The sequence below is a fragment of the Physcomitrium patens genome, chromosome 8 (genome assembly GCF_059467195.1).
Source record: "Physcomitrium patens ecotype Gransden chromosome 8, ASM5946719v1, whole genome shotgun sequence".
Lineage (NCBI taxonomy): Eukaryota > Viridiplantae > Streptophyta > Bryopsida > Funariales > Funariaceae > Physcomitrium > Physcomitrium patens.
In genome coordinates, this window is record NC_143417.1 from 17,462,607 (window position 1) to 17,474,192 (window position 11,586).

An 11,586-nucleotide genomic window follows, 5' to 3' on the forward strand; every position below is an offset into this window, starting at 1 on the left:
ATCAGACCTGACATTCAAATTAATCGTTTTTATTTCATTATTAATTAACTTATAATTAAGAACACAATGTAATTTATACATGAGGGTATAAAGTATGCCTAATACATTTACATTTTATTTTTTAAAATATGGTGCATTATATATATATATATATATATATATATAAGAGATTTTTAATTATAAAAATATTCATTGTTCAAATGCATACATGATTTTATGTAGTGTAAAGACACATATAACCATGTGTGTTTTTAATGAACAAAACACGATCATACTCTTTACATTTTTGTTACAATTTAATTGTACAATCTAGACATCCATTAAAATTCAACAAAAGTTCAAAATTCAATCCATTTTAATCCAAGAGTGTTTTTATTGTTGTGTGATCTTGAACCATAAGCTGCCAGTTAAATGTTACCTGTAGTACAAGATGACATCAAATAATATTGAAGAAGTACCTCTTGTTGTATTGAAAAGTAAAAATAAGACTAATTTAATTTAACATTCCTTTTGGAATACTGCTGCAGGTTTCGACATGTCATGTACCACAACAAATGAAAAAAGACAAAAAGAAAAAACACTACTACAATGCACACAATACTAATTACAGTTCTTTGCATTGCACAATGTGCACAAAATTGTAGAAAACTACTTGTAGGATGTAAAATTGCAATGCAATTGAACAGGTCATTCCATTCATAATCTTTCGGCACTACATTTACCTCTTCTATAGTAACTGTTGATTTTAACACTTTAACAGTATCTTCTACCGCACTGCATCCATGACTCAAATAAGATTACTTTTAATAAGACCAATTTATTATTATTTGAGCATCATGATTCCTTCTTCTACCATATACATGGAAATGTTTTTAAAGAAGCTAAGATGATGAAAAAACACACACACACACATATATATAACAAAACAACAACAACAACAAGAGAGAAAGAGGAGGAAAACAAGATGGATCAAAGATGGCAATTAAAGGTTATATTATTAGGGGTTTTGTTTTATAACGTCAAAGATCAAAGAAATAAAAAATTAAAAAATATACGTGCAATGTGCACAACAATCAAAATTCAAGATCATGGCCTTGTTCACCACCATATAAAACCCACATTTTATTTTTTTTATTTTTTTATTTTTTATTTTGTAAAACAATCACTTTTCCAACTTCTAAAACCCTTTTTGTAAAGAGAAAAATAAGAAAAATAATGAAAAAATAAATAAAAAATAATTAAAAAACTTCACACACGTGGACTCCATCGAGCCCTCGTGGCAGCAAATCCCCACGTCGTGAAATGAGATGGGTCGGCGAGGGGGTCCGTTATCCACCCATGGACGGACGTTGTTGGTCCTCGTCAACTTCTGTCGCTTACATGGGATCGTCGTCGTCGTCGTCGTCGTCCTCATCATCGACGTCGTCGTTGTCGTCGGCTTGCTTCTTCACCACCGCGAGGCACACTCGGTGTTTGCAAGGGGAGCTCGCAATTGAGCAGAGGAGGATATTTGTGGCGCTCTGCATTGCAAGCTATGGCGACTCTGCAAGCTTCAACCTCGATTTCGACTCTGTTTTGTGGGCCTCGGACGTCGGTGTCGCGATTGGCAGCGCCGGGGACGACGTCGAGATTACCTGTAACTCGTCGCTCGAAGCAGGTGAAATTGGCTCCACTAACCCTAGCTCCATCAACCCCCGAGGTTCTGGTTCGTGGCTTAGTTGATTCACAGGCGGATATATTGCCACGGATGGAGGAATTGGCCACTTGTAAATATAATGAGGATGAGATTAATGAGCGAGTGAGTAGCTTGGATTGTGTTTCGGTTAGTGAGTTCTTAGGGTCCGCTAATGGCACCCTGGAGAGATTTGTGAGGGAAAATGCTCGGGAGTTAGCTATAGGTAGTCTCGCGCTTGCTCTGTTTTGTCTTCCTGACGAGCGTGCGCTGGCATTGGGGCCCGAAGGACCACTGTTGGAGGAGTTTTGGGATAATGTTCGGCGGTATGGTTTTTACTTCTTCACTGTGGTGTCCGGAGGATTGTACAGCTTGACGAAGCCGCTGTTGGATCTTTTGAAAGACCCGTCGACGCAAATCTTGGTTGCTATAGCGGTATTCGGCACTCTGTATCTCGTGTACCTGACTGTTAGTACGATGCTTGGCTTAAATGATTTCTCTTATGAGTATGCTCAATAAATGAAGAAATGGCTTTGTCCTTACTCTTTTGATTGGCATACTCGCTCTATTTGCACCTGTCGTGTGTGCTTCGTTGCATAATTTTGTTTGTCACTCTTCGTAGCGTTTGGCGGTGTGTTGCGACGGTCTTTAATTGCAGTTGTATTCAGTATCTCTCATGGGTTTATCCAATGGTGCCAGCATTTATTCCTTTTTCAATTGGGATTCTCTCTCTTCCATTCCACCCGTCTGCTTGGATTAAGCTATGTCAATCTTGCTGAACGGAAGTAATTTCGAAGTTCTCCAGTAATTGCCCATGAAACTTTAAAGAGTGGAACTATCATAACGTGCAATTTTCTGCGTCCTGGAAAAAAAAAAAAAAAAAAAAAAAAAAAAAAGTTGACAGTTTTCATTGCTGAATAAAAGTCTTGTATGTCTTACGTACTGCATGCCTTTGTAATTTTCAGGGTTTAGGCTATAGGTAATCAAGTCCTTGCAGGCCCTAGCACAGTTGCAGTGATTTCAATATCAGGGCTTTGTGGATTGCCTTTTAAATTGCTGTCGTGTGGCGTTCTTTGAGGTCGTGCAGTCATCCTGTTGTAGAATTTTTACCCGTGCCTGAAAAACGTGCGAAGCGAAGATGACCATGTTCTTGCCAGTTGAATGATTTTAAAATTGGTGTATGTGATGATGATTACCCACCAGACTTGTGAATGGCTGCCGGTGTAGCCAGCCAAATTGGTCAGGCATCTCAGAATCAGCTCTAAGTCAATTCATTGCTGACCATTCCATTGGAGTGTGGCGTAAACCTAAAATTCACGACACCAGTGAGCTTGCGAACAGTTCTGTAATTTTTGCATTTTTTTTTTTTTTTTTTTTTTTGAGGTAGTCGTTCAACCTAATCTTTCAGCTGTCAATGCTGATGTGCTAGCGAATAATGCTGGGCAGTCCAGAAGGAATAAGTGAGTTCAAGTCAACTAATTTTCTTTTTGAACAACACTTCACTGGACTCAATTCGCTGTCTTTCAACAAGTCGTACACAAGAACAAGTGTCCCCGAAGCACCACTATCTTTACACCTGGTGTGGATTGAGTGGCCCCATGTAAAGATAATTGCGATGCCAGAATCTTGAAGCATGGGGATTCCTTCTGGTTTGCTCAATTTTGTTGCTCCGGCTCCCGATCTTTGCAAGTTATGCAGCCTAGTGTAAAAAGCATGTTGAGAAGACAGCTGGCAAGCAACTGGAAATGCGACAAGCGTGAGTCATGTAGTATGCGATTCCAACACTCCAATCAATGTATAGACTGGTGTGCACTAATAAATGTAAAGCTTCTGCTTCCAAATGATGTTATCCCAATCCAGAGAAGAAATTACTCCAACTTGGCCGATTTAGAGTCATGCTTATCGCCGCAGAATACGAGAGGCGCACACCGCATCGACAGAAATTACGAATTTAATGTGGTCCTGGTAAGAATTAGTTGCTGAGTCGTGCCCGAGAGAGTAGGCCGAATTCAATGCAACCGTATCTGCCGCTGTGCTTAACGGGAGGTCGTCTTCTCCCCGCCCTAATTCTACCCTGATAAATTTGAGTTCGGTGTTTTCCGAGTTACCGTTCACTATAGGCTCCGTTTTCATGTGACACCAAGTGTTATTCTCTGACGGTGTTCTTACCAGACACTACGTCAGACTTTTGTTGCCTTGCAGAACCAGAGGTGGGTTTCGACTTTGAAGCTTGTGTGAGCTTAGTTCATAGTTTCGGTGTTTCCAATCGGTTTGGAGTGTTCGGGCTTGTGGGAGTCACTCTGGATTCTTTTGTCGGGGTGAGTTATCTCGCCGGATTTCTTGTGGTGGGAAGGATTCAGAGGGCAGCTGGTGTTCGAGGTGGAAAGGTCCTGCAATTGCTGGAACTGTGGATTCTGGGCTGGTGGCGGGAATTTCTCGTGGCTTTTCTCGTAGTTTTGGTGGATTAAGCGCCGTGACTGTTGTTTCTTCGACTTTTGGACCGATTGTCTCCAGAGTGTGTGGCGAACGATACATACTTGTCTCTTTTCTTGGTTCTTTAATTGCCGTGAGTTGAATTTAGCTGCCGATGTACGTTGGTGATGACAAGGTAGAACTGCGGTGAATTATATTCATAACTTCAGAGCTGTCAGCGATTTGGAATCTTCGCGAATAGATTAGCAAAATGCACATCTTCGGACGCATCTTACGCTTTTCATGTGCTAGTAATTGATTGTTGAGCTGCAGCGGATCTTTTCCGAGTGATTGTACCTTGAGCGCTAATTGCTGTTTCTTGCCCCTGTCTTCGAGAAGAGCTTTCTTGACACATTGAAAGTTTAAAGGATAGTCACCATGCTCTTTGAATTAATATGAAGGTTTTAGGCATTGATCTTTCTCCAATCCTGTCTTGACCTATCCTAGGGATTAGGGGAGCAAATATTTTTCCCTTGGTTTGCGGTCTTAAGAGGATGCGATTCTACTACTGCATTCATGTCACAGGATCCTTTCGCTTTCTGATTGTGGGTTATGGACGAAACGAACGCGATTAAGTGCATCAACCGTTATTATTCGTTCTTTAGAACTCGAAAGATTTGAGAATTTTCATTGAACATTTCTTTTCTCGTTGAATGTGAGCTTTAAAGCATTGATTCGAGTTGTGGGTAGAGGCGAATGAGTGCAATTTGATAAATGCGTTGGACACCGACCAATCCTTCGGTATATTGAACCTTCAGTCGAACTTGACCTTTTGAAGTGAACTGCTTTACATTCCTCACTGCCTTATTCAATTCTTGTATGTCTTGACACTCTCCAGTTGCATTTTGCAAGATATGTTTGCTTGTAGCTCAGCTGGAGTGTGCCTTAATATATGTGAAGAGGTTATTCAACAGCTGGTTGTGTATTCTGTGGTACAGGTACAGATGACCGGCAAAGAATTGGCGTAAATAACAGCTATTATAACCTCGTGTCGATATTGTTTTACGGTTGCCGGCGAACTCAACAGTTTGGTTTCTATATTTGATTTTGAAGCATCGAATCAGAGGGTGGGTGGAGGACCGAATTTGGCACAACTTGGAGAATCGTAGGGTGATTAGAGTTTGATTGTGGTGGATAACTTATTTAGGATTCGCTGATGGTAATATGTGAAGCAGTTGAAAGAACTGGTCGTTCTGCTGAAGGGCGGATGGGAGGGCGCAGTTTGCAGCGGCGTGAACTCACACCCTCGTCTTTTAGGAAGAAGTTAACCCAAGAAGTCCAGCGCAAGTTGCAGAAGGTACTGGGGAAAGCATAAATGCTACTGAGTGGAGAAGAAAATATCTTTTAGAAAGATTTATGTTCCAATCAAGCAGAGTTATTTTCACAACACGTAGTTTTACATTTTTGACTATGGACACCAAATTTAAACTATTTTCATATTTCTCCAATTTTATGACTATACGTCGATTGCAGGCACTTGATTATCCCGCTCAAAGAGGAGAATTATTGCGGCAACTTTTTACTGACGTTGCCTTAGAAGTGGACAAGCGTGCTCTAGGTAAGAAAAAGCTTCCGTTTTAAAGTTCACAACTAATTCATCTGATCACGATTAGCCATAACATTCTTGTAATGGTCAGGTGATCTTGTTGTGCGAATAGGTTACATCGTGGAATATTGTTTATGTAGTATAAGTTTGGCGTTTGCACTCTAGCTTCAGAGTATATTTCATCTCAGTGTGAAGGCTGGCTATGGATTTGCAATTCATTACCAACCTGAGGTGTAATGGGAATGTCGTTTTCGCAGAGAGACTTTATGGTTCTTCACAAGCTGCCGACGGTGTTGAGAATGGTGGTTCTGTGAATGCAAACGGCACATACCCACGCCCATGCTTCTATGAAATTTTCGCACAACACTATACCCAAGTTCCGGAGGATGGAAAGGAAATCCTTCCTCTGTTTCTACAATTATGGAGTCAATCATTTGTTTCTCAAATATTTGCGCTGCTCTTCCATCGCTGGGTAATTTATTCTATGAAACCAATTTAATTTTGTAGTCAGGTTTCATCTTTGGTCTTAGTTGAATCGTACACACACACACACACACACACACACACACACATATATATATATATATATATATACAACTCATTTTGAGGCTCATTTAATTATTTGAACCAGCTTGAACGACAGAATCTACTTCTGACAGAATCTTACTGGATTTGACAGTTGTTTGAGATTCCCAGAGAAGAGTCAGAGGGGTTTTTGCGATACTCAACAGCGTTTGTAGAGGGCGCAAGCAATATATTTTGGATTGATTTGCAAAGTAATGTGCGGCGATTTTACTCCATGTTTAATGTAAGGTGTTTTTGCTTTTCTTTGTCTGACTTAATTTCATTCTATTGTCTTTGGCCTCTCATTCCTCATTGTTAAGCTCCTTGCAGAACTTCGGATATATAGCTATGCTCGTTTTGTAACTGGATTGTTTTGTGCATTTCATATGCTGTAATGTGCTCCAGAAAATCTTCGTTCTCTGTATGAGTTCTGATGAGTCAATGTGTTGGTCTTATTCTATATCCTCATCTTGACTGGTGTTCTGATTGTAGTATACATTTGAGGAGGTTGTCTTAGACTCTGAGCGTCTCACAAGGGTTCCCATTCAGGTGCAGCTTTCTAACTTTTCGGGTTATTATGGCGTACTCCGGTCCTAGCTAGCATGATTGGTTTTCTGGATTGTTTTAAGTCAGCGCCCAAGTTCTGCTGTGTAGTTCTCAGACTTCTGTAGAAATAGGATTATAGATTCTCGATCGCTGATGTAGTGCAATTATTTTTCTATTGTTGAATGGGCAGGCTCGACAAGATCTTCTTTTATTGGTTTCTCGGTACCTGTTATACTATGAACCAGGTACTAGTGACTTATTTGAATCTAATGTATACTGGATGTACCTGTACTATGCTTTCTGAAGGTTTTGCTACGTCTCTCAAAGGCAAAGGAAGAAGTCAGTGTATGTCAAAACGTCAGTTGCAATCATTGTTTTAGATAACAGACCAAGAAAGTTTCTCTTTTGAGACTTGTGTAGCCGACAGATTGGGGTACTATTTGAAGAATGTACCGAAGTCATCCAACGTTGTCCTTGAACCAGCTGATATGTTTGTCACGGAGCTTACAGATCAGGTGCATGTCTTCTTTAAATTCTTTTTTAATGCTTGCAGATGATATATCTGTTTGGAGTGTTTTCTTTTCTAACACAAGATATTTCATGATTATTTATTTATTTATTTATATTGAGTTTATATTCTGATCTGTTTCCAGCATTTTTCTTTGTTTGATGAGACTTTCAGTTACAGAAGGTCAAGGTGGAGCCTGTGCTTCTACATTATTTGTCAAGCATGAAGGCACTGAAAGGTGATGAGATAATTCTTTATTAATCTTTTTCTTGCACGTACAGACGGATCTCACGTCAGAAAGTCTTGTTGGATCATTTTGTGATTGTATCAACTCACACCAAAATACCTGATAGTGAATGTGTCATGATATTGTTTGAAGGTGTGGAGTTGCGGGCAACCACGAGTACACGGTTAAAAACTGCTTTGTACTCCTTCACAGCTCCTGGAGGACCCATGTACCCAACTCGGCCAGTCCGACATGCTGCTTGGGAAACCTTGGATGTCCTCTTTCCAGTGAGTTCGTATATCCTAGAGTTCTAATTGGACAAATCGTATTAATAACATGAGACTTTGGAAAGAATCACAAGGGCTACTAATCGTCGCATTCACCATTTGCTGCACTGAGAAATTGCATTTGCACGACCTGAAATTGATGGTTCAATAATTTACTTATTTTGGTATCGTAGATTGGACGGCATTCAAGACACCTTATCAGCCTTTTTTTCCGATTACTGCACCCATACTACTGGCCAGTGTCAGCCTGGAACTTCACAATTACAACAATCAAGGCCTTGTATGCGAAGATCCTAAACACGGTGTTTGAGATCTTCGCAATTATACTGATGGGTTTTGAGAGGATACTGGGTGTCCGCCGCGTGGTGCATGATTAACATGTTTACATATTCTATATATTTGTTGATCTTTAAGTATAATCTGCAAGTATGATTTGCAGGGGCTATAGTCCTTGAATTGCAAACTTAGGCGTGTTGAGTTTTTTCGAAATGCTCTTGAATGAGTCCTTTTAGAGCATCCATTTTTGTGAATTTATTGAGCAATTGTTGTTAATTAAATTAGCAAATTGTTGTTAAACAAATTAGACGTTGATGAAAGATTTTAACGTGAAACACATCAAAAGGATTCAAACCTGGTCATTGAACCACTTCAATTGGATTATTTATAGCATCCAATTTTTCCCATGAAACGAAGTAACTAATTGATTTTTCAGTACTGCTACTTCACTACACTTACGACAGGATTTGGCGCATTTGTTTGTAAACCAATGTTACATACACAACGTTTGGAACCATTGCAACAGTGTCGTTTTCTTTAATTCTTCTTTATTTTATGCGTGTTTCTACAACGGGTGTAAGTATTATGATTCCAATGAGTACGTTCAAACAATTAATTGTAGGGGTAGGAGACGACCGGTTCATAGTGATAAATATAATTTTACTTCCAAAGCCAGTTCGCAAAATGTCACATGATGTGACAGATTTATATTCTCTTTCAATAGGTCATGACGATATGCCGCCAAACATTACTAAAGGCCAGGTTCAGATTCAGAGCAGTTGTTGTTCATTGCAAGACGCAGGTGTAAATTACTACGGCATCCCTTGTCCAATGGACCGACACTCATAAGGTTGGTTTGCCCAGTGTTGTTCATTATGTACTTATCTAGTGAATAAATTAAAATTCAAAAAATGTTTGCAAACCAGACTGAAAGAGAAATTGTAAGCTGAAGTCATGGCATAGCTAAAATGCCGTATATGACAAGCCAAGCTATTGGACATAACAAGTAACCATCAAGTAGTAAGGGAAGCTGGCAATTAACTGTGTTTGAGAGATGACTAAGTTTAATAACTTAAACAAGTACAAAAATATGTGGAGTTTTCTATAAAGGATGACGTACCATCAATGTTCATCAAATAGAGACAACCATATCATGCAGTGAAAATGAAACGAAGTATTCAAAGGAAAGTGAACCGAGAAAATATGACTTCCAGTAGTGAATGAAGAACATCATCCAGTCTTTCCAGAAAAAGTTTCAGGAACAGAACGAGATTCTCTCATCTCAAACTGCAGAAAATCTTGAAAATTTTCTCAGAACCTAAGCTTGGAGAAAAACCACCTGTTCTTGCCAGTCTTGAACCTCTCTTCCAAAACAGCTTTGGCCGCCTGTTGATATCAATCGCGAATCTCTTCGTATCAGATTACCAAAACTCTATTTATGATATATAACACATGAATTCAATTTACCCATTTCTGAACGAAACAACAGCGACTAGTTCTAACTGCATTTCTACACATCATAACAAATACCCAACAACAAGATCAGTAATCGATATTAATACAAGTTCTCAGCGGCTGTAAAACTGAGGACTACTAACTAATGGTTGAGACCCCGAAACGTTAGCAAGTGATACCTTTCTGGATTCTACACGACTAGCTGTAGACTCCAACTTGTCGGCAGTTACGGTGTTCTTCAAATCCACGTCCAAGGAATACCTGCCACAATTCACATTTGTAAGTCCCGTCAAATATTGCTACTTTAAGTCCAAACGCGCTAGACGTAATCGAAGTCCCCTATATATGTCATATTATCGACAAACACCAAGCAGGAAGATTCTGACCATATGCCTCCTGATATAAGAGAAAACGTAAGAAGTACGACTGAATGCTTGCCCTACTGCCGAGTTGTACCTTTTAAGGGACAGGAATCACAATTCTTTGCATGAGCACAAGAGATTATAATCGAAGAATGTATGAAATGCTACTATCGGATTGCGCCCAGCAATACGGATGTTGCCAGCGAAACTTCCAGGATTCTTTTGGCCTCCCATGAATCAAACGAACAAATAACGTGAGGCTGGGATTTAACAGAGGCGCAACTGTGAAGTAGACTGCAGTGATTTCGAATGCTGCATCGACTACCAGTTCTAACACCGTATCAAGTCTTACACGACCCCCTGAGCGAGATTAAGTGAACGAACAATGTGAGTACCTGGTGGGCATTATGTGGTTGTAGTTGACCACTTTAGTAAAAGCTTTGAGTCTTGAGCGCTTGGCAATGGTCTTCTGTGAAGCCTTCTTGATAACCTGCATGCGTGAATAGAAGAGAGACTTAGAAGAAAGCACGAGTTCGTGCACCTTAACTCCCCTAGCCCAATCATCCTTTAAATACTACGGGTGCGGAGTTTGTTCCAGAGCAGCACAAGCTCCGTGAGGAAACACCGAAAAAAATTAATAAATAAATATGTAAATAAACAAAAAAATCACAAGAGTGAAATGCTTCGTTACAAACCGCCTATTTAAGCCAAAGCTAAAATCAAACTTAAGACCCTACAGCTTCACATGCAATGCATTCTACTCTAAGCGCCTACACCCAGGATGTAAAACCCTCGGAATCTGCTGTAAACAAACTTTACAGAAAAAATAAACTAATATCCACACAAATTTCTGAAGAGGCGATACAAACCTTCTCGTCCAGAACTCTCCCCTAACTAACCCGGAAAAACATGTAAAGCTAAACCAAAATAACAAATCGACTACTGTTCCCAGTAACAAACGATACTTGAAACTAAGCATCCCATCAGGCTAACTCACAACATAACCCTTCAAAGGCACGTAGACCTAAAAATCAGAAGCTGTTATAAAAAGCCTGGCGATGCGGGTAACAAACGGGGGGCGCGAAATTACAAACCTTGCGAGGGTACTTGGCGATGCCGCAGACGATAGCGTGGCCGTAAGGACGCTCCTTGGTGCCATCGTCGAAGTTCTTCACGATGACAGCCTTGCGGCCGGCATAGCGGCCTTGCAAGAGCACGACCACTTTGTTGGGCTTCAGGAACTTCACCATCGTGTCGCCGCGCGGTTGACGAGAGGCCTGCAGACCTACGGAGAATGCAGAGATGGGGAAAGGAAAGACTCTGCGCTGCGCTTCGCATATCTACAACCCCCCTGCCGCAAACCCCCTTTGCCCTAATTTCCTTTTGCGCCTTCGTTCCGTGTGAACGCGACAATGTTGATACCAGGATGAAACCCGGGAGTTGCTCGCGGGTATGTGCTTGTGAATCTGACTTTCACATTGTTGGTGTTTGTGTATCTGGACAGTTGCAAATATTTGCACACATTACAAATCAAAATGTATTTTTAGTACAAATCTATAACAATATAATTATATTGCGTTTTGAATTATCACCAAAGTTATCTTGATTTCTAAAATAGAGTCATGCATGAATAAATCATTTTCAACAAGTAGAATTTCATTTTTTTATTTTT

General features: G+C 40.1%; 3 protein-coding genes and 1 non-coding gene across 10 annotated transcripts; 2 read left to right on the forward strand and 2 right to left on the reverse strand.

Annotated features, from left to right (window-relative positions):
* The first annotated feature begins 1,490 nt into the window (after nt 1–1,490).
* Nucleotides 1,491–2,229, forward strand: LOC112285443 (uncharacterized). The gene has a single exon (XM_024526281.3). The coding sequence runs from the start codon at nt 1,535–1,537 to the stop codon at nt 2,189–2,191; it is 657 nt and encodes a 218-aa protein (XP_024382049.1). The 5' UTR covers nt 1,491–1,534; the 3' UTR covers nt 2,192–2,229.
* Nucleotides 2,230–3,501: 1,272 nt separating this feature from the next.
* Nucleotides 3,502–8,478, forward strand: LOC112285875 (uncharacterized). 7 transcript variants are annotated; one of them, XM_073535699.2, is made up of 12 exons: nt 3,744–3,882; nt 5,083–5,211; nt 5,320–5,441; nt 5,618–5,702; nt 5,948–6,162; nt 6,370–6,498; nt 6,747–6,803; nt 6,991–7,045; nt 7,221–7,315; nt 7,483–7,546; nt 7,688–7,821; nt 7,995–8,478. In XM_073535699.2, the coding sequence occupies exons 3-12, from the start codon at nt 5,352–5,354 to the stop codon at nt 8,196–8,198; spliced, it is 1,128 nt and encodes a 375-aa protein (XP_073391800.1). In that variant the 5' UTR covers nt 3,744–3,882; nt 5,083–5,211; nt 5,320–5,351; the 3' UTR covers nt 8,199–8,478. The 7 variants fall into 7 exon arrangements, with proteins under 7 accessions (XP_024382956.1, XP_090108874.1, XP_073391800.1 ...); XM_024527193.3 differs by having other exon boundaries at nt 3,851–3,990; XM_024527188.3 differs by lacking the exon at nt 3,744–3,882 and adding an exon at nt 3,502–3,637 and having other exon boundaries at nt 5,083–5,441.
* Nucleotides 8,479–9,274: 796 nt separating this feature from the next.
* Nucleotides 9,275–11,215, reverse strand: LOC112285876 (large ribosomal subunit protein eL27). The gene is made up of 4 exons (XM_024527196.2): nt 11,009–11,215; nt 10,310–10,404; nt 9,732–9,813; nt 9,275–9,483 (listed from the first exon to the last, which is right to left on the reverse strand). Exons 1-4 carry the CDS (start codon nt 11,162–11,164, stop codon nt 9,409–9,411), a joined length of 408 nt encoding a protein of 135 aa, XP_024382964.1. The 5' UTR covers nt 11,165–11,215; the 3' UTR covers nt 9,275–9,408.
* LOC112286199 (small nucleolar RNA snoR83) lies at nt 10,065–10,181 on the reverse strand. The gene has a single exon (XR_002970957.1). It is a non-coding gene; the product is annotated as a small nucleolar RNA snoR83 (small nucleolar RNA).
* Nucleotides 11,216–11,586: the final 371 nt, after the last annotated feature.